Source organism: Cryptomeria japonica, chromosome 3, assembly GCF_030272615.1.
Source record: "Cryptomeria japonica chromosome 3, Sugi_1.0, whole genome shotgun sequence".
Taxonomy (NCBI): domain Eukaryota; kingdom Viridiplantae; phylum Streptophyta; class Pinopsida; order Cupressales; family Cupressaceae; genus Cryptomeria; species Cryptomeria japonica.
This window is the reverse complement of record NC_081407.1, coordinates 533,108,749-533,130,766: the sequence shown is the minus strand read 5'-3', so window position 1 is coordinate 533,130,766 and position 22,018 is coordinate 533,108,749. Positions and strand designations below refer to the sequence as shown.

The 22,018-nt window shown below is 37.4% G+C and overlaps 1 protein-coding gene across 6 annotated transcripts in view; it reads left to right on the top strand.

The window, feature by feature from the left end:
- Positions 1–1,358: 1,358 nt before the first annotated feature.
- Positions 1,359–22,018, top strand: part of LOC131075080 (protein-lysine N-methyltransferase EFM2) — a 235,385-nt gene continuing 214,725 nt past the window's right edge. The window contains exons 1-2 of one of the 6 annotated variants that reach the window (XM_058011893.2): positions 1,361–1,788; positions 2,006–2,297. In XM_058011893.2, the coding sequence (XP_057867876.2) occupies positions 2,010–2,297 (288 nt within the window). In that variant the 5' untranslated portion in view covers positions 1,361–1,788; positions 2,006–2,009. Of the gene's footprint in view, positions 2,298–22,018 lie in introns of all 6 variants that reach the window. The other 5 variants (XM_058011895.2, XM_058011894.2, XM_059218435.1 and 2 more) reach the window with 5 other exon arrangements.

Below are 22,018 nucleotides of genomic sequence, written 5' to 3'. Positions count from 1 at the left end.
AAGAAAGTTTCAGTTTTAATGTAGGAATGCCAACTTCTACAAAATAAAATTGAAAATAAGTTTTCTTTGATGTTAGAGTTTACTTTTAATTTCTAGTATGTTTACTCATTTGAAATGTATTGTAAAATATTAAACAAATTGTTAAATGTATATTTTAGTCAAATAAGCAAATAGTGGATAGGTTATTTATGCCCATTGAAAATTAGAGATAGAAATGAGGTTTGGAGAGAGAACACATGTTTAACTCGAAGGTTGCAAAAGTCAAAAGATAATTAAGAAGACATGAGGTTTGGGTGTTGTAATATTTTGATTTCCAAACTCTATTTTGTGATAGTTTATGTGTGGGGCAGGAGTGTGCACACTACACAACCATGTTCATATAGGCATAGTACTATCTACTTTGTGTATTAAAGGTTGTGTCATCTGTTACGCTCTGATTTCTACTTGCAATTTTTGGAGCTAAGTCTTGACTTGTAACTAAAAGGGAAAGGCAGTGATCAAAACATTTTTTTTAGGGTACACATTAGTCAAATCCTAATGAACATTGGTTCAACTCTTTAGTGAAGCTTTGGGTGTGTTAACATATGTGCATTTGGAAAGAGTTTTGAGTGTAGAAATAAATGTCCCACACAAAGCTCTATTGAAAGTTTTGTCAGTTTTGTCGATTTTGTACGTGCCTAGGGTTTTATTGATGTGTGTGTATTTAGATTTGTTAATGCTCCATCTTAATGGCTAATAGATCTTCTTTCCCTTTCTTTTAATTTTTTTCTTTTTATAAGTATTATGGCTATTTTTACCCATCAAAGGCAAGCTCGAGTTTGGGTTGTGTGAAAGGACAAGTATTTAGGGACGAAAACAAAATTTGAATGTAATACATATCCTATCTAGAAAGAAAGAGCATGACACATTGATGTCCAAAATGAGATATACTTAAAAATCAAACATAAAATAGTGTAAAAATGAAACATATTCAAAGCTGATTGAGTGCCATGGGTGGGTAGGCAATTTCATAGGGAAGCGACTAATCTCCACATAAAATGGCATTCCATACGATTTTCAAAATGTGCAAAACACAACGGATTTGGACGAAATTTTCAGCATGAAATCTTCATGATCTTCATCCCCATTGCTGTAAAAATGCAAAAAATTGCACAAAAAATCATCGTGTTTTGCTTATCTGCAGAATTTTTTAATTTTTTTTCAGTGCCATTTTATGTGGAGATTAGCTTGTTCCATTTCATAGTTCCAAATAATTAAAAATGGCCATAAGTCCATAAATTGAATAAAAACGAAATAAAATTTACACTCTCACCTCACTTGTTCTCTATTGTCGCAACTCGCAACGAAATAAAATTTACACTCTGATTCACTTGTTCTCCATTGTCGCCTTGTAACTCGAGTCATAGATTCGACTCTGATTCACTTGTTCTCTATTGTCGTCTTAGGGAACCCGAGTCATAGATTCGACTCTGATTTTGCCGATGAGGGACATAGCCATTGCTTTTGAAAACAAATAAAATTACCATTACACTACAATCTGGGTCCCTACGATTCAATTTGGGTTCCCTTGGACTATTTGCTTTTTAGATCATGTGGACTATTTTACTATAATGGATGTCTCAGATCATTGTGTTTATTCGTTCTGTCATTATCTCATTCTCTCTTGGCCAACGACAAAAGAAGGGCAGAATTTAGAATATGAAACTTTCGTCAATGAGAAACCTATTTGAGGAAGCATTTCGGAGAGGAGGGTTACGTGCTATTCCAAACGAGCGAATAATAAAAGAGGTTTGTATATCAAGTGGGCCAAGGCGAAAAGTCATACGATGTCAGGATGCGATTTTATGAAACAAGCTGGTTGAGATTTGAGATTGCGGATGGTGGATAAATAAGATTAAAAATTCAGGTGGTGGGTGAATAAGAATAAAAATGACAAAGTTGAAAGGCAAGTATATAAGTTCAATTCCGTTGGAACTAATTGATTTCATCCGTCATAACTATACAGGGAAATGGAGGAGATTGAGAGGTTGATGGGTACACTAGTGCAGATTGCAGGCTCATCTGAATTTTGTACGGAGGATGAAAGATGGAGATTGGCAGAAAAGAGGATTATGAAAATAGCAACAACTGTGGGGCCTAAGGCAGTCATGGGTTTTCTGTTGGGTGTACTACGGAGGGCAAATATGCCAGAGGAGGTGGTCGACGTGGTTGCAAAGACAATGGCTCTCTGCTCTGGCCCCTGCGCCGCTCCTCCCCGCCTCCGCTTTTTCATTTTCTCCCCTTCCCTCACAATTCATGTATTTATTCCTCTCTACTCTCTTTTCTATCTCTTCACCATTCATCTATAATCCACGACAAGGAACATAAAGTATATATTAATAAAATTAAGAGACCCACAAACTACTTGCTTCACCTGCTTGGCATAGCTATATTGCTACATTCTCTAGTCTTTTGAGTATACCTATTTAATATATATTAGTAGTGTAGAAATAGGTACAAATTATTTCAGATTATACGATTGGTTGAATATTGATTAACAAATTTTCTATAATTTTTAGTTTTTACCATAAAAATTTGAGCTTTTTTAAACTGTCCGAGTAGACAGAGAGACTGAGAATAAAAAGTCTAAGCTATACCTAGCATAAAAATACCAAACTGAGTGAGAAATCTACATTCCACTCTTAATCTATGTGGCCGGCCATCAAAAGTACATGTATAAACGACAGAGCTCTAGACAAAAAGACCATCAAGAACAAATATTTGATTCTCAAGGTCGATGAGATTATATTTTTGAAAGATTGATTTAAGATTGGGATACCACTAGATCTGCGAGCTAGATGAGGATGCACATAAGACAGCGTTTAGATGTCATTTTGGACACTTTACGTTCTTGTTTATGCCTTCTGGCTTGGCAGATGATTCAACCACTTTTTGGTCATGTATGAATCAGGTTTTCAGTAATCAATTAAGAAAATACGTTTTGGTTTTCTTTGATGACATGTAGATTTACAACAAAACCTGAGAAGAATACTTGAAACATTTAGATATAGTTCTTGGAATATTAAAGCAACACACTCTCTTTGCAAAGGAATCGAATTGCAAGTTTGAGGTTACAAAGGTTTTGTATTTGGGCCATGTCATTAATGCTTGAGGTGTCTAGGTGGATTGACAAGAGAACCAAGGCATCTTGGATTGGCCTCCTACAACATTATATGACTGAAAAGGGAGCTTTTTCATGGAGTGACATTGCTTAGGAAGCCTTTGAGAAGCTCAAAGAGGTAATGAGTTTATGACTACTATTCTAGATTTCTTATAGCCATTTGTTATAGAATGTGATGTTTCACAAGAGGGAATTGTAGTAGTTTTAGTGTGGTAGGGACACCCATAGCATTTGAGAGCATAAAATTAAAAAAATCAGAAAAAAGATTCTCCATTTATGACAAATATATTGTTGTCATCATGCATGCTTTCGACCAAATTTCGACAATATTTATTTTGTGGAAGGTTTGTGGTTAAGAATGATCACAAGATTCACAACAATTTGAAGTTGTTGCTTGGCTAACAAAAGTAGGCGAGTAAGCTTCAAACTTATGATTTTGATATAGAGTATGTGAAATGTAAAAAGAATGTAGTTGGTAATGTTCTCTCTAGAATGGCTACTTTCTACTACGTAATTTTTTGTCTCTATTATGGTAGAATATGTTAAGAATATATTTGCTATTAACATCTTGAATGGGAGCATGGAAGGTGATGGATTTTCAGTAGCAGATATTTTTATTCTATACCAAAATAGAATCTTCATAATCTAGAATAAAAAATGAAGAAGAAGATTTTGAGAGCTTTACATGATGCACCAATAGCAACACACCCAAAATTCTACAAGACTTGTAGACAGATAAGAGAAAGCTTCTCATGAAAGGGCCTTAGGAGGATGTCCACTCGCATGTCGGGGAGTGCAGAGTTGACTACTAGAATAAAGCAAAAGATGTCTTTTTAGTGGGTTTGCTACAATCATTGCTTATTTTTTATTAGAAGCGAGAAAGTGTGTCCATGGATTTCATCATAAGCCCCTCCAAGTTAAACTGTGATAATTGCATATATTTTGTTGTGGATAGGCTAAATAAGCATGCACATTTTTTGCTATCCCTATAGAATTCAGAACACATCAAATGGCAGATTTATTTTTTAGAGAAATGTTTAGGCTACACGGGCTACCTAAGAATATTAGTAGTGATAGAGCTAGTAGGTTCCTCATTTCTTTTTGGTAGGAATTGTTTCATTTGACTAGTACAGAACTCACGCTTAGCACCAGTTATCACGCTCAAACAGATGGACAAACAGAAATAATGAATAAGTGGGTTTGGGAATATTTGAAAAACTATGTCGAATATTAGTAGTTAGCATGGGTCAAGCAGTTGCTTCTAGGAGAGTATTGCTACAATACTACCCATCACATGTGAATCAAGATGACTCTATTTGTGGTATTATATGATTTGGATGCATTGACTTACATTTATCTGGTGTTCAAAAGCAATAGTTTACCTGCAACCAGTGACTTGTTGAAGTATAATCAAGATATTCTAAGATCACTTAGAGATCATTTGCAAAAGACTCAGAATCAACAAATTTTTTATGCTGATCAACACAACATTGAGATCATTTTAGGTTGGGGATATGGCCTTTCTACTATTGTAGCCTTATAGAGAAACTTCCATTAAACAAAGTGGAGCCGACAAGTTCAAACCTTGCTTTTATGGGCCTTAGAAGATTTTGAGAAGAGTTGGTGAAGTTGCTTATGAGTTGAAATTGCTAGATAATTGCAGGATCTACAATGTTTTCTTTGTGCCTTGACTCAAAAGGACACTTGGACAACTTATTACACCTTGAATGAATTTGCCACCCTTGGATGATGAGGGGAAACTCATATTGGTGCCAAATGCTATCATTGATACTGGGGTGAAAAAATTGAGGAACAAAATCATTATGAAGTACCTTGTTCGTTGCAGGAACCCATCTATAGAAGATGCTACTTGGGAGGGACCAATGATCTTGGAACATCCAAAACAAAGGTGGACTTGCAATGTCTCTTTTTAATAAATTCATTAACTATTAATTTCCTAAGCAAATTCAGCAAACTGGGAAAAGTAAATAATTTAATATTATTTATTGGTGGAATTCTCAATGTGGGGTGTGGGATTTCCATTAAGATGGAGTTATGAAACCCCAAGACACCTGGCTTAAGCTTTTCATGAATTATGGAAATTCTTTATTGTATGGTTATTATTGGCATTCATGACGAATTGTCATTTAATTAAGAGCTATAAATTGACTTTATGGAGGAGATTGTTTATGACAATTGTAAGTGGATGTAAGGGAGGTATCTTTGATTGGCCAAAACTAGTCGAAGGAACTATGACAATTTTTATGGGCCATATTATGAGGGAAGAATATAGCAAATTTCTTTTTCTCTAGTTTTAGGCAAGTGTGGCATAGGAATTTGTGCCCTTTCTTTGGGCCCTATAGTGGCTATAAAGTCAAGCTATTTCTTCATATTGGACCATCTATCCTTCTCAAAACAAAACTCTATAAAAAATTAGCCTTATGTTTAATTATTGAATCTGAGGATGAAAACCCTTGGGTTCTAAAGATCAGTGGATGAACCCCCATTGGTCTTTTGGAGGATACAAACTCTTTGAATTTCTGAAGGCAACTTCATGAGAAAGTTGCATCTGCACTTCAAGTTTGGAGGATTTCAACATTCATTTTGGATATTTTTAATTTACATTTGTAATTGCAGTAAATTTGTAATTTCTAAAGCTTCAACATATTGGGAAGAAAATCCTTATAATCATTTGAAGCAAAAATATATGGTATGGAGGAAGCTTGTTCAAAATTGTATGTAAATTCATTTGAAGCTTTACTATTTTAATCATATTTATGCACAAGATTGTTAGATCTTTTTGGGTATTTTATAATTGGAAAAATATATATTAAAACCATCATTCATCAATTGTATGCTCTCACCTTGCACTCAGGGGATATGAGCGATCATAAGTGTTGAATAATAATATTTACACATCATATGCTCTCACCTCACCCTCACAAGACCTTGGTGATCAGAGAATGGTAAATATTTTTCTATAAAAAAATGTAGAGGTCTTTATTACAACTTGGTGCTTGATACTTTCAGATGGAATCATCAGATTTTGGCTGACAATCTCACAACAAGGAAATCTAAAAATCATGAAAATTTCTTTTGCATTTATTTTATCTGACCAAGGTTCTTTTTGCTTGTGATGAGGATTTCCCTTTGTCAATTAGGACACTTCTGTTGGTATTTTGGTATGGTTTTGTCATTGATGTCAACACCTACTAAAACTCTAGCACTTTGGAGATCCAACAACATTCACCGGCAAGAAAGTAACTTTTGCACAGTCACCGGTATATGGTACACCGGCAGGATATAATGATCACCGGCACTTGGAATGACGTGGAAAACACTTGGTAATGTCGAAAACATCGTTTTAACATCTTGTTTTGGAGAATTGGTTATTGTTATATTCACATTTGCATATTTGCTATTACTGGCAAATAGGTCCAGGGTATACACCGGCAGGTTTATCTTTTCCAGATCAGCATGGCACGCTTTGGAGATGATTAATTATTGTTGTAAATGCATTAAGCTGACATGTTCATTTGGTTATTGCATCGGATATTGTTTTGTTTGTAAAATGCTTTTATTGTAAATATCTTGTAGAGCCGACCTACTAAAATTGGTCTTAGGTTATGATATAAATGTAAGATCTTATTTGTAAGATCAAGTGTGGAATGCGAAAAAGGATTGTGTGAAGGTATATGCAAGAATAAGCAGAGCTATACACGCAGACATCATTTGAAGATTGAAGGAGGGTTTTTGTGAAGACAATCAGAACTACATCGGTACTGAATCCAGCATATGAAGATGCTATTTTGTGCAGTACATTCTTATTGGATTTAACCATCCAACTGTAGTCAGTGTGACTCCCATTTTGTGATTGAGCAGTGAGCTCTAGGCGCTTGGCCTTTCTGCATGTGCAGACCCCATTTATGTACACTTACTATCTATAGTAGTATCATCTGATTGTGGGTAAGGTTTCCCACCGTGGTTTTCCCCTTACAGGGTTTCCACGTACAAATATTGGTGTTATGTGTTGTGGATGACTTTGTCTTTATGTTTCATGCACTAATCCTTACCGGTATAGCAATTAACTGTTAAATCTGTCTACCGACATATTGAACTGGTTTACCGGTATTACCCATTAAGTTGGTTAAGTTGTTTTGGTTTAAATTTATTTGACAACTGATTCACCCCCCCCTCTCAATTGTCTCCGGGACCTAACAACTTCATTGTTGCAGTTGTTTAACTGACAATGGAATCTTGTTTACTGATATTTATTTTGCATTCATTCTTAAAGAGTACAAATTACATAGAATTTAGTGCTTCAGACTCAAGATGGAATCATCAGATTTTGGCTGACAATCCTACAGCCTGGAAATCTTAAAACCAAAGAATTTCATTTGCATTTATACTATCTGAACAAGGTTCTTCTTGTATGTGATAAGGAATTCCCTTTGTCAATCAGGTCACTTCATTGTTGCACTTGTTTAATTGACATGGCAATCTTGTTTTATCATTTTTACTTTGCCTACATTGACAACAAATTTGCAATATGCTTATAACTTTAAGTTGAGCATAATTTAATGACACAGATTCTGCAGATTTCTGTGCTTGACAATTAAGATGGAATTACCAGATCCAAAATCTTGACAATCACACAGCCTGGAAACCATGAAATTTTTATTTGCATTTATACATCTGACCAAGGATCTGTTTTACGTGTGATGAGGAATTTCCTTTGTCAATCAGGAAATTTCATTGTTTCAGCTGTTTAAATGACAAGGCAATCTTTTTTAATCATAATTATTTTGCATGCAGTGACGACAGATATGTAAATTGCCACTTTTAAATTTCCTCTATTTTTAGTACAATATAAAGGACACAAACTCCATATAATTTGGTGCTCGACACTTGAAGATGAAATTATCAGATTTTGGTTGACAATTCCACAGCCTGGAGACCTAGAGACAATCTTAGAGATACAGGTTTATTAGAATCCAATACTTGACACTCAGAATGCCCTAAACTATTTGGCAAAATTTCCTGAATATGAGTGTAAAATGAGGAAATGTGGCTATGTTGTAGAATATTTGCAGTTGCACCCACAACAAGCACACCCACACCAAAACATTTAAACGAAATTGATTGCACCTGTAGAAAAAAATTGGAACAATTTTTCTTTCTCTTTTCAGAATAGTAATTATGTTGATATAGATAAAGTAGATTGATATATAAGATGGGGAAGGTCTCCTTTTTAGAGCAAGAGGGGATTATAAACTCCAGATGTATTCGAGAAGATTTTGGAGAACTCTTTGAATTTAAAGTTTAACAATAAAAACCTCTGCAAATTCAAATATGAGTGAGTGGGATGACATGTGAGAGGATTTATGTGCAGATCGATTTCCATCATTCTTTTCCAGATGAATTGAATCTGAAATAGAGGTGCTCTACATGGGCATAGAGGATTCCTTATTAGAGCAATTGCTTTTAGAAGCAAATTTTTCTCCAAGTAAGGGTGTTTGTCTTCAAAATGCCACTGGGCAGTGCAAGAAATTGGGCATTTGGATTCAAAATGTCCTAAAGTATTGCATCACAATTCTAGTCTATAGATGGTGAGGGCTTTGATGACAATTTTTTTAAATTAATTATGCAAACAAAGGAAGCATATTCAAGTGCAATATATTTCAGAATCCAGACATTTTAGATAAAGGCAAGCAAGTCAGAGCAGTCCTTTTCTATGAGAAACTTTGATGATGATCATAGATTTTCTGTCACATCATTCTATTCCGAGAAGGTTAGCTATCAAAATGTCAAATGTGTTAGCCTTACATTTTGAATATTTGCAAGATTGTTGGTCTAAATGATGGAGGAGGACCAAATGATTCTAATCAAGGGCATTTTATATCTGTAAAGAGGAGAAAACAAAAGAACAGAAGTTCAATTGTTGTGTATTAGTGTAGCGAGGACAATATTATGTTATTATGAGTTTAGATTAGTAGTGGATTAGGTCATAATTTAATTAGGGTTTCTTACCACGGTATAAATATGAAAAAGCCCATGGTCTATGTATTAGTTTAGTGGGGACACTATTTGTTAAGTTATACTTGAACATTTGTTGTTAGTGACCTCAGATGTCTTTTCAACTGGATTTTCATCTGAAAAAGCATATTGGGTTTAAGTGCACCAATCTTTATAGTTCAACATTTATCTTGTTGTTAGATTTTGCAGATTCTTTTCCATTTTTTTTTATGAATGCAAGTGCTCTCAGAGTGACTAAGTTTTCTCATCACTGCAAAATTGCCAAGGCCTGTTTATCCAAGAAACTAGTTGATGTTTGTGACCAAGTAAGAGCCGAAGGCATTTTCTGGAGAATTCTCTATAAAAATCAGAAGGGAGATGAATTGCAGGGAAACATGGAAAAGGATCTACAGCCAACATCCTTGATCTACATAAACACACATTTTTAGTTAAATGTGTTGGATCTCAATCCTTGGGAGAACCTTGATCCTTCAAGGCATTGCACATTTATGTTCCCATGGAGAGGGTTGTTTTATGACACTTGGATGGACAACCTATACCTTAGGAAATAGATGGATCACTTGAAGCCATAGAAGGTGCTTTATAACTAGTTCATCGATGAATTAACTTAGAGAAGATTGAAATTGAGATGAATTGTACCATGTCCATCTCATGCACTTACTCTAGAAAAATCTTGGCAGTGGAAGAATACATGAAGAAATTCTAAGTCCTAGAAATCTACATCTCCAACATGTGGCTAAAATTTGTAATGTCCCCATTTTTAGACCCTCTTGTAGTATAGCTAGTGTTGGTCTCCAGGTTGGTGCCTGTTAATCCTATGAGGATCTAGTTAATACTAAGAGGGGGGGTGAATCAGTATTAAGACCAATTGAAACTTAAACTCAAAAACTTATCTCAGATCTGAAACCATTTAACAAATGTCTCAACTTCTTTAATCAGATCTAATAACCTCTTTATCAGATTTGCTTAACACATTAATCAAATCATTTACCACAACTATCAATACTTTCACCACCAAAGCAATCATATAAACTTGATCATATACCAACTCATTAACCTTATCAATCAGATCAAATACTTTCTCAAACAAGTCCTTATCAGTACCGGTAACCTCTGATAAACTTCTGATAAAACATCATAACGGTGTCTCAGAAATAATGCATGAAATGAAACATAAACAAGAACATCACATGAAAAACATTCCACACATGAACACCATAAGTTTTGACGTGGAAACCCAAATAGGGAAAAACCACGGTGGGAGTTGGCACCCACAAATATTTGTACTCTTTTGAAGTACGCCTTGTTAGGATCTTATAATACGCATGGTTAGGAGAAGACCTTGTTAGGGGATTTGCCTTGCAGCCCGGTTAGGAGCTTGATGATCTGTTAGGATCAACCTCGTGAGAGGATTTAACACTCTTTTGAGAGCTGCCCTGTTAGGGGACTTAAATGTTTAAGGCCTGTTAGGACCTACCCGGTTAAGGGATTTAACCTACTGCAACTGTTAGGGAACAACAGTAAGAAAATGATCTGTTACTTGCACTTCTCTGCTTGCTTGATTAGATCCAGTTATACACAACACTTTGCAACTCTCAGGCAGATCTCACACTTCACTTGGACGACTTAACACATTCTCTAAGACCACCGACACAATAAATATCAATTGTGTCATCCTAAATAGCTATCTCAACTAGGTCGGCCACAAAACCCTAATTACATCATGAATTTACAATTCAAATCATAAGAGATCATCACAGATCGTTATACAGATCATTACAACAAATTACAATGCAATATCTGTTAATTTTGTAACGTCGGTCGTACTATTTCATGGTTCCGATATATATATATATATATATATATTAATTTGATTACATATACTAATATGTTAACGTTAACTAATGATAAATAAAACCAAAGTTAACTTATCGCATTTGACCAACGGTTACACCGTTCATGGTATCGGGTGGTAAAGTGATTCTCAAACAAGTCGCACTCCTTCCGATCGGGTAAGTAAACGTTGACTAGTTTATATACTGTGGTGAGAGGTACGTAGGGAAGAGATGTGTCTTCCCACGTGGGAAGACATATCTCTTCACTACGTAACCCCTCATCCACTTATATAGCATGCTTACATTGAGGAGGATGTACACACCGAAATTGATAAGTGTGGTGCATCTTTAAAACACGCTATAGCAGATAAAATACAACTTTCATATCATATCTCCATCTCTTCTATTTTGATCATAGAATTTTGAAAGAACGTAACATGGTATCAGAGCGAAGTTAAGGAAGATCATATTAAAATTCTGTAATGATCTCATAAACTTTCACCAGGCTCTTACTAAGATCACATTCCCATAATCCTAATGGCAACCAGAGTTAGGTTTGAAGATAGATTAGATGGAGCATCAAATTTTGTATCTTGGAAATTCAGGATCATGCTTGTTTTGAAAGAAAATAAAATTGACTCCCATGTCAAAAGTGAAATTCCTAAACCCTCTGATGATACAGAGAAAATTCAGTGGAGCAAGGACAGTGAGAAGGCCCTTAAGATAATTGTGGATTCAGTAAGAGACCACATTGTACCAGTTATTTCTAAATATGAGACGACCTTTCAGATGTTCAAAGCACTAGCTGACATTTATGAAATCAACAACACTAGCAGGTCTCTCCCCCTAAAGAATCAACTACACCATATAAAGATGAATAAAGGAGAAATAGTTACATCCTATTTCTTGAGGATCACTGAGCTTAGGGATCAACTATCCACTATTGGACATCTAGTAGACAACAAAGAACTTGCTATGATGGCCCTAAATGGACTTCCTACCTCATGGGAATCGTTCATTCAAGGAATCAGTGCTCGTTCTAAATTTCCTAAGTTTGATAGATTGAAAACCGATTGCATTCAAGAGGAATCTCGGCTTGTCACAAGAGGAATAAAACAAAACAATGGTAATGAAGACATTCAAGTTCTAAACTCTAATTCCCACAAGAAAGGAAAGAAGAACTTTAAGAGAAAGAGGGACAACAACTCAAATGGGAAGAGGTCTTCAAAGAAGAAGAGAGACATTTTTGAAGTACAATGTTTCAGATGTGACCAATATGGGCACTATGCAATGAAGTGTCCAGACAGGATCAAACAACAAGCTTCAATGGCAGAAATTAAGAAAGGGAGTAATTCCAAGAAGCTAGTCTTCTACTCAGCCCTCTCTAGTCAAGTCACCTCCAATTTCAACACATGGGTGATTGACAGCGGAGCATCTCGACACATCACTGGATTTCGTGAGCACCTAGATACACTTGTGGAAAGTTCAAATGAAGAAGTGACAATTGGTGATGACTCAAATTATCCAGTTATGGGAATAGGAACCTGCAATATCAACCTAAAGTCAGGCATATCCCTACAGCTGACTGGAGTTCTATTTGTACCTGGTATAAAGAGAAACCTTGTCTCAGTTTCAGCACTTGAAGATAAGGGTTACAGATTAACCTTTATGGAAGGAAAGGTACTTGCTTGGCCAAAGAACTCCACCATCAAGAAAGCCCACACCATTGGAGTAAGACAAGGGAGCCTCTACAGACTTTGCACCACTCCACCTCTAGCCTTGGTTCATGAGACTCCAGATTCGAATGAACTTTGGCACAGAAGATTAGGGCACCTTCATTTCCATGCCCTACCTAAGATAGAGAAGATGGTGATCGGCTTACCCAAGCTAAGTCAAAAATCTGAAGGAGCCTGTAAAGGGTGTGCCTTGGGAAAGAATACTAAAGGGTCTTTTAATTCTAGCAATAGTAAATCCAAAAATGTATTAGAATTAGTTCATTTTGATTTATGTGGACCCATGTCTGTACCCTCATTAGGGGGATTTTTATATTATGTAATATTTGTAGATGATTATTCTAGGAAGACCTGGATATATTTTCTGAGGTACAAAGAGTCTGAAGAAATCCTTTCTAAATTTAAGGAATTCAAAGCTCTTGCAGAAAATATGATGGTTAAGAAAATCATAACCTTAAGAATAGACAATGGGTTGGGATACACTTCTGATATGTTTAAAGATTATTGTATAAATGCTGGGATTAAGAGGGAGTTAACTGTACCTTATAACCCACAACAAAAAGGGGTAGCTGAAAGAAAGAATAGGACTATAGTAGAAGCTGCTAGGGCTATGTTGTTTGACCAAAATATAGAAACCTCATTTTGGGCTGAAGCATCTAGGACAACTGTGTACATTCAAAATAGATGTCCTCATTCTCTTCTTGACAATAAAACCCCTAAAGAAGCCTTTACTGGCAACAAACCTAACATAAGTCATTTTTGGATCTTTGGGTGTCCAGTCTATATTCATGTCCCCAAAGAAAAGAGGTCAAAGTTAGAACCTTCTGGAAAGAAAGGAGTATTTGTTGGGTACAGTGAAACCTCTAAAGCCTACAGAATATACGTACCTAGTCAAAGACAAATTGAACTAAGCAGGGATGTCATCTTTGAGGAAGACATAGCATTCAGGAGGTCCAAAAGCTCTAATGAATTAGAACACCAAGATCCTCCTACAAGCTTGGATGAGGATTCCACCCCTGAGATTCAGAGGGAGACCCCTGAAGATGCTGAGCATGAAGTTCAAGGCTTACCTTTAGAAGAAAATTATCTCGAAACTAGGAAGAGACCACTTTGGGCTAAAAAGATGCTTCAAGATGCCTTTTCATTTCCCTCAATCCATGTTGTTTTGTCAGGTTCATTTTCAGGTTGGTCATTTTTAGTTTGAACAAATGAATCCACTTTGTTCTCCTTTAAGATCATTTGAATTCTGAATTTCCAGGCTGAATCATCGCCACCTTCGAGTCTGTCTTCGAATCTGATAGCGCTGGCCATTGGAGAAATGTGATGTAGTATATAACCTTGTTCTTAAATTTGTTTCACGAAATTGAATAGCCTCAAGTTCGATCAACTTGGCTCTGATACCATGTAAATGTTATTGCAATTTCCAATTTAATAAACAAGTTATATGTTTGCTGGTGTATTTAAAGTTTTGGTATTATGACTATGACAATAATATTTTCCTTTCGTTTGCTGCAGGTATGGAGGATGAACATGTATCGATTTCAATGTCATCTCCTTTCTTTTGAATGATGTATATATAGTAAGGTAGTCACGATCAAGTGGCACCTTGAGCGGACATGTCTTTTAGACATGTCCGACCAAGATGTCACTTGGTCGTGACTCTTACAAACATCAACCGATCCACTCGGTGATAACTAATCGGTGCTAGTGTAAATGATAATAGATCTATAAACATACCCGATATTGAATCGGTATCATTGTAAATGATAACAGATCTATAAACATACCCGATAATGAATCGGTATCATTGTAAATGTGTTGACATATATTTTGTACACTATCCAACACAGAATAAAATACCCAAGGGTACCTTATCCTCTCTTGAATAAAGCCTCTGATTGTTGAAGATGTCGCGAAAAAGGATCAATCAGGATGACTCCAAGGTTCTTCGATGTAGGATCTCTACGTGTGGATAAGCACCAGTGGTCGTTGTGAATGTTGTTTCTTCAAGGGGCCTTACGTTTTCGAATTGCAGGAACATAAATTTCCTAAAACTAACAAGTTCTCAAAAAAGATCAAAAGATAGGGTTTGCAAGAGATGAATTCTAATCTAATCCTACGAATGACTCAATGTAGGCTAGACTTGGTAAGATTCTACCAATTTCAGTATTGCCAAGGAATTACAACTCTACTGGAATTGATGCGATCTTCTAAGGTGATTAGTGATTTTCAAATCATCGAGAATTATAAATACTACCATAAAGGTACATATCAATAGTCCAATAGTGATTGAAGGTTCAAGCAATCCAAATATCTCCAGTTGACCACACAAGGCGTCCTTACAATCAGTAAGAAGCTAGTGGTTTGGAACGTGAATCTCACCAAAGATCAAGCCCAACACTTAGTCCTTCAAACTAAAAATGCTACTTCGACTGAGAATGATTCAAGAAAGTAAACAACCATGAAAATAGCCACAAGAATTGCAATAAAACACCATAACTTCAATATTTTATTGATTTCAAAGCCAAAATGGACAACAATTGCTTGAAATTCTTTCTTCAATGCTCAATCTTGCTACAAAATAACTTTCTTCTCTCCAAAAGCTCTAATCTTCTAATTTCTAATTGCTTCTCTCTAATATCTAATTGCTAATTTCTAATTGCAAAATGAAAATGAGTGAGGGTATATATAGCATCCTCAATTACAATGAACGGCCCAGATCAAAAGAAGATCAACGGCTGAGATTCTGACACCTAAACCCTAATTAGGGTTTGTTACAAAAAGTTCCCCTTTTAGTTGAACATTATTAAATGCATAGCCAAATATTTAATTGGCACAAAAATCTAGGAAACATAGACCAATGATAATTAAGGTGCCACATCATCTACAACAACCTCTCTTCTAGAACCTTATTCCCTTTCCAATGCTCTTTCTTAGCATATGCAATGAATCTGGACACAATTCCTTCAATCTCAGCAATAGGAATCTCGGGAAGATTCCTCATTCGTTCCTCCAAGTGGATAACCTGATCAAAGGCCTTGAGAAGAGCCGTATCCCATCCAGGTTCGAGTTCTTTGATCTTCTCAATCAGGAGTCATAGTAGTGAACATTAGATCCCATTGCTCATCCGTGATGACATTCTCATCTTTGCAAAAGATGATGACCTTGACCCTTTCTTCCAACTCTTGAAGGTCCACATCTGTCTCAACTTCGATCCTCCTGCCAAGAATGGTACATAACACCTCAAACACCTTGTCCTGAATTGGATGGACGACGCCTTCAACTTGATTGCATTTGGTGCTGATGTCCTCGAAAAGAACTTCCTTCATCTGAAGTAGAGTTGACCACTGAAGTAAATTATGAGCTCCTCCATCCATTATCTTTTCTTGTGCTAGGATCTTCCTTGGTGTTTGCCTGATTACTTGTAGAATAGGAATGATAACATCTCTAGTGTGAGCGAAAGCGGCTACTGTTATCATTAGGTTGTGGACGATCTCAAGGATCTGGATAGCTCGGTGGATTGTCTGCATCATTCTTGTTGCAAATTCAACGGCTACTGTGTGGGATTTGTCAATCCAAGAGCTCATAAGCTGAACCAAGCTCTTGACTCTCTCTGCCTCGCCAACTGATTCAAGGGGAAGTGCTTGCACAGGAGACACTGCTGGATCCTGACGTCCCAAGGGTTGATTGAGATGGCTAAAGTAGCCTCTCCAAGCACCTCTCTCTCTCTCAAGCTTTCTATTCTTTTCCTCTTCTTCCTTAAGCTTGTCTTTAAGTACTTCAAATGAATCGGTTGCCTCATCCAGTGCCTGCTCAGCAGTGAGTGGACCAAGCTCAAATGTTTCTACATCATACTCTTCTGCGAGAATTTCACCTTCATACTTGTCCACTGTTGGTGTAGCTATCTGCAACTTCCTGGACCCTGTCTCATCTCTGATCATCTTGGACATCTTGGTGGCCTTCTTCTTCTCCGTTACTTCCTGAGAATTTCCTACAAGGCTCTCTAAGTCAATTACATTATCTTCATCCTCGATTACAATCACCCTTGTCAGTCTCTCCTTCAACCAATCTGGAATGGCGGATCTTGTCTCTCTAACTTGTATTTCTTTAGGCAATGGTTCGTCTTCTCGGAGAGGAGATGCCACTTCATCATCACTCTTGTCTACATGTAGCTCATTGACTTGGGGAGATCGACTTGACGAATGCTGAGGTGCCTTCCCTTTTTCAGGCTTATCATTCTGTACTATTGACTCCATAGATTCATCCACCTCAGGCATCGTCATCTCTTGTCCTTCAACTTGACTTGTCCTTTTCTCATGTCGAGAAGATGTGCCTGATGAGCGATCTCGATTGGCCTCTTGCTTCTTCTTGGAGGGCTCCCTTTTCTCAGGTCTTTCTTTCCTCTTCGCGCCTCTAGGATGAGAATTGTCTTCACTTGTGCTCGCTCCTCCTTCCTCTGGCCTTTCCTCCAAAGTAAAAGTCATTGGTACGTTCTGCTCTCTTAACTTTTGATGTTGTACATTCACCCATCTGCGAGTACATGACAAAACTGGAGCCATCAAAGCTCTCAAGTCCGAAATCTCAGGCTCGTTCCAATCTATCTTCACTGCCTTGTCCTCTTTGTCATAGGATGACTGGAGATGTCTGCCACTGTCCTGAGCTTGATCGGCCACTCTGTAAACTTTGCATTTCCTGATGAAATCTAAAGGTAATCTGGAATGCATCTTTCTTTTCACTTCTAAATCACTTGAGAGATTCATCCAAAAGTCTTCTACCTGAAACTCGTGCTTGTACTTCCTACCATATGTCTCTTCTATATACCCATAATGATCAAAATTCTCTCTTAAGGCAAATAACGTGAATGAATATGAGGCCAACTCCCTCTCTGCATCATCCAAGGCTAGAGCATTAGGACATACCTCAACTGAATTCCCCAATATGATGGGCACGGGAACTCCATTTCTATGCCTGTGTCTGAATGCCTTCGCATAGTCTGCCAACTGCCTAGTCACCTCAAGTAGCACTATCCTGTCTGTCGGATACCTCGGCAACATGTAGGGAGGTGAAGGACACCCATGAACTCTGATATAAGTAAACTTTTGAAACTGGATGAACCAAGCACCATACCTCTTTATAAGTTCTTGTGCATCCGGAGATAGTCGATTGTGAATCCCGCCTTGCAATATCCTAGTGATGTTCATCGTGAAGGTATCATTGACTAACTTGTAGTCACTTCCAGGTGGATGATGCAAATGAACATAAGAGTCACAAACTCTGACTTCTTTGGGTCCTCTTCCGATCACTCCTCTGTGAGGTAGTCTTGCATATTCGAAACTCCTGATCAAGGCATATATGACGTATGAGCTCATGTGAAATGACTTGGTAGGCTTTAGTCTTCTCAACTGCACGTCCAAGCAATGGCTAATAATTCTAGCCCGATGAATTGTTCCTTTTCCTTGAACTATCACTTGGATGAAGTAGAACATCCAATTCTCAAAATAGAAGGCTTGAGGAGCCCCTGTAACTCGATTGAGCAAAGTTATCAAATCTCTGTACTCCTCCTGGAAGTCGATCCTATGTGGTGTATTGGGAATCTTGCTCAGGCGAGGACGACTTTTGAGTAACCAATTCTTATTGATGATGCTCAAGCAAGTGTCTAGATCATCTTCATACATCGACCTGGCTCCTTCTAGGCTTTTGTAAATCATATCTTTATGCTCTGGAAGATGGAGAGCTTCACTTATAGCCTCCTCCGAAAGGTATGCCAAAGTGTTCCCTTCCTTGGATACGATCGATCTTGATTGTGGGTCATAATGGCGAGCACACTCGATCATCAGCTCATGGCACTGGACTGCTGGAGGGAAACTGGCCGCCTTGATGATGCCGCTTTCAATTATTCTCTTTGTGATAGGTGATGGCTTTCCAATGTAAGGGACCTCTCGAAACTTCTTGACACTGAAGTTTCCCAAGTTGGTATCTCCAATGTTGCTCCACTTGGACACGATCTTAGTCTCCAATTCTTCATTCCTTTGATCTTCCTTCATGAGGGCTGGACGACTAGTAGATGCTCCTGCCTTTGGGGTCGCCATCTTGACACCTACACAACATTTCATAATGAGTAACATATTTTGAAGCGAGTAGCAATGAAGATTCAAAAGGAAGACAAAAGATATTAATTAGGAAACTTCATGATAAATCTTGAGTTATCATTTCCTAATTAACTACGCAATTTTCAAAAACTTAAAGTTCAAAATTCAAAACTTCAATAATGGGACTAGGATGATCTCGCCATACCTCTCCTTGAGAATTAATTCTAAAAAAATGATGCAAAAATAAGGTGAACTTTGGCTAGGCAAAATGTAGATCGAAGTCCTTCCTTTAGCAAAATGCGCCTCCTTTAGTCTTCAATACTTAAGACAAATTCGCTCCAAATAGACCAGATTTCGCACTTCCTTCTTGCTCCTCAAATCGCACTTGAAGTAATGGACGAATGATTGATTAACATTGCTCAAAACACCCCTATTATATAGGGCGCTCATCACTTCACCTCCCCATAGGCCGACTTGGCAAAATAGGCCAAAAAATAAATAAATTTGCAAAAAAAGAGAGGCTGACTTGATAAAATAGATAAAAATAATACCTCAAGCACTCCATTTTCAATTTTAATTTCACAAAAATTAATTTTAAATGCCTTAATAATAAAAAATCGATTTTTTGAGGCTCAAAATTAATTTATTAAATGCCCATGCGCCTTTATTAAATGCCAATTTAATTAATTTTTTCAAATATTTTGAAGTTGGCAATTTTGGCATATAATGCAATTTGGAGGATATTAATGTTGGGATATGGCAAAAAATAATGAATGCCAATGACTTCGCTCTGGTCCCTTGGAGAGGGACAGGAGCACTTTTCTCAATCTAGGCCTTGCATTCCTCATTTTCACGTTCAAAACTTCATCTAGGCATTTTAAAATGACATTTTTGATTGGAGTCTTGAGTTTAATTCACTTGATCTTTAGAAGGAACGTGCCTTAGGACATTTTCGCCCTGGACCTTGGGTGAGGGACAGGAGCGCCTTTTCATTTTTGGTCTTAATCCTTCACACCTTTCATTTGTTGATTCTCGTTGTGGAGTAAGCAATGATCTCTTTCATTTGTTCCATGCATGCTTAAATTGTTCTTGAAAGGCAAAATGAGCTCTCCCAAGATTTTCGCCCTGGTCCTCCAGTGAAGGACAGGAGCCCTTTTTGTATTTTAGGCTAAGATTCTCAAATTTTGAATTCAAATCTTTGTTCACCATGCTTTAGAAGATCCTTCCCATCTCGCACAACCTTGCCTTAGCATAATCTCGGAGGGAAATTGTTGATTTCATAAAAATCGCCTTGGTCCTTCAGTGAGGGACAGGAGCACTTTTGAGTCCTTGTGCAAATTCATGATCACATTAATCTTCAAATTACCCTCCAGGCGTAGAATATCACATTTCACTCCTTCTTGAGCCTTGGTAATAAAAATATCATTTCAAAATGCAAGGTAAATGGGCATATTTGGAGATTTCGCCCTAGTCCCTTGGAGAGGGACAGGAGCGCTTTTGCCAATTGTCATCAAAATTTGCAACTCTTGCATCTCAATTCCACCTCGAAGCTTTTTAAACATCATTTCAAACTTGCGCCTTGGCCGCAATTTGTCCAAAATTGGCGAGAAAGGCTAGATAACATGTTTTTCGCCCTGGTCCCTTGGAGAGGGACAGGAGCACTTTTGCAATTTCAAGCTTATCCGTCCTTTGCTAGCTTTCCAAATTATCTTCAATGGGCCAATCATGTCTTCTTCCATTCATTTCGATCACAACACTTGCCTTGGCTTTGCAAGAAATTCACACTTTTGGAAAATCGCTCTGGACCCTTGGAGAGGGACAGGAGCGCCTTTTTACTTCATGGTATATTTCCTTGTCTTTTAAACCTTCAATCACACCTAAGGCATAAAACATCATTCGTCCTTCCCATCCAAGTCAAGTTTTGCCATAAAATCTCAAACAAAGAGGAGAAACTTGAAAAAACGCCATGGTCCTTCAGTGAGGGACAGGAGCGCCTATTGTCACTTGGGTTGATTTACTCCTTCGTAGACCACTTAAATTATATTCAATGGACAAAACATGCCTCCCTTGACCTCTTCAAATCGTAAAATCACCTTAATCTTGCAAAAATAGTGCAAATTTGAAAATCAAGCTCTGGTCCTTCAGTGAGGGATAGGAGCACTTTTTGCCTTCTAGGCCAAATTGTCTCACTTTTCATCTTGAAATCCTTTGCTAGGGAAGATTTCATCTTACTTCACGCTACGAATAGGAGTTAATGTCCAAAAAAGGTCTAAAATTGTGCATATAGAGAAAATCGCTCGGGTCCCTTGGAGAGGGACAGGAGCGCTTTTGACCTTCTAGGCAAAAACTTCATCATTTCATTGTTTTTAATCAAGTCAGGATGCTCTATCACGTTTATTTTGCCGTCCACCATGCCTTTGATGTTTCAATTTGACCAAACAAGGCCGGGAATGACTCAGATAAGTCCTTTCGCCCTGGTCCTTGAGTGAGGGACAGGAGCACTTTTGATGATTCAAACAAAATCCTTCACCTTTCCAAGCTAAAACCTCTTCAGGTGGGTGGAGAAAATCACTTGTTTTCCATTCATATCCAACACTTGGCCTATTTTCACTGCAAGATGAGGGAATTCAAAATTTCGCCCTGGTCCCTTGGAGAGGGACAGGAGCACCTTTTTCCTTTAACCTTCAAAATTCACCATTTTTGTGCCTTCAAAATCTTCAAAAGTACCCAGTCACGTTCGATCATCACTCCGGGAGACCCTGCACAAAACAAAATAGAAAAGTCAGTGACAAATATGCATTAAATAACATTTTCGCCCTGGTCCCTGGGTGAGGGACAGGAGCGCTTTTGTCCTTTCTGGCTAATCCATTCAAAATTTAAGATCTCCAATCATTTCACAAGGTAGAGTTAGGTCATCTTCAAGGCCAGGAATCAGTTAGCAAGCCCTCGCAAAATAAGAAATTGCACTTAGAATGAAATTCGCCTTGGGCCTCCAGTGAAGGACAGGAGCGAACTTTGTGTATCAAGCATCATCTTGCCTCCAAAAAATGATCAAAATTTACCTAGGCAAGAACACACAATTTCATCTTCAAAATGCTAACACTTAGACAAATTTGGATTTTACCCCAAAAAATCCTGACTAGACCTAACCTGAGACCTATCTGA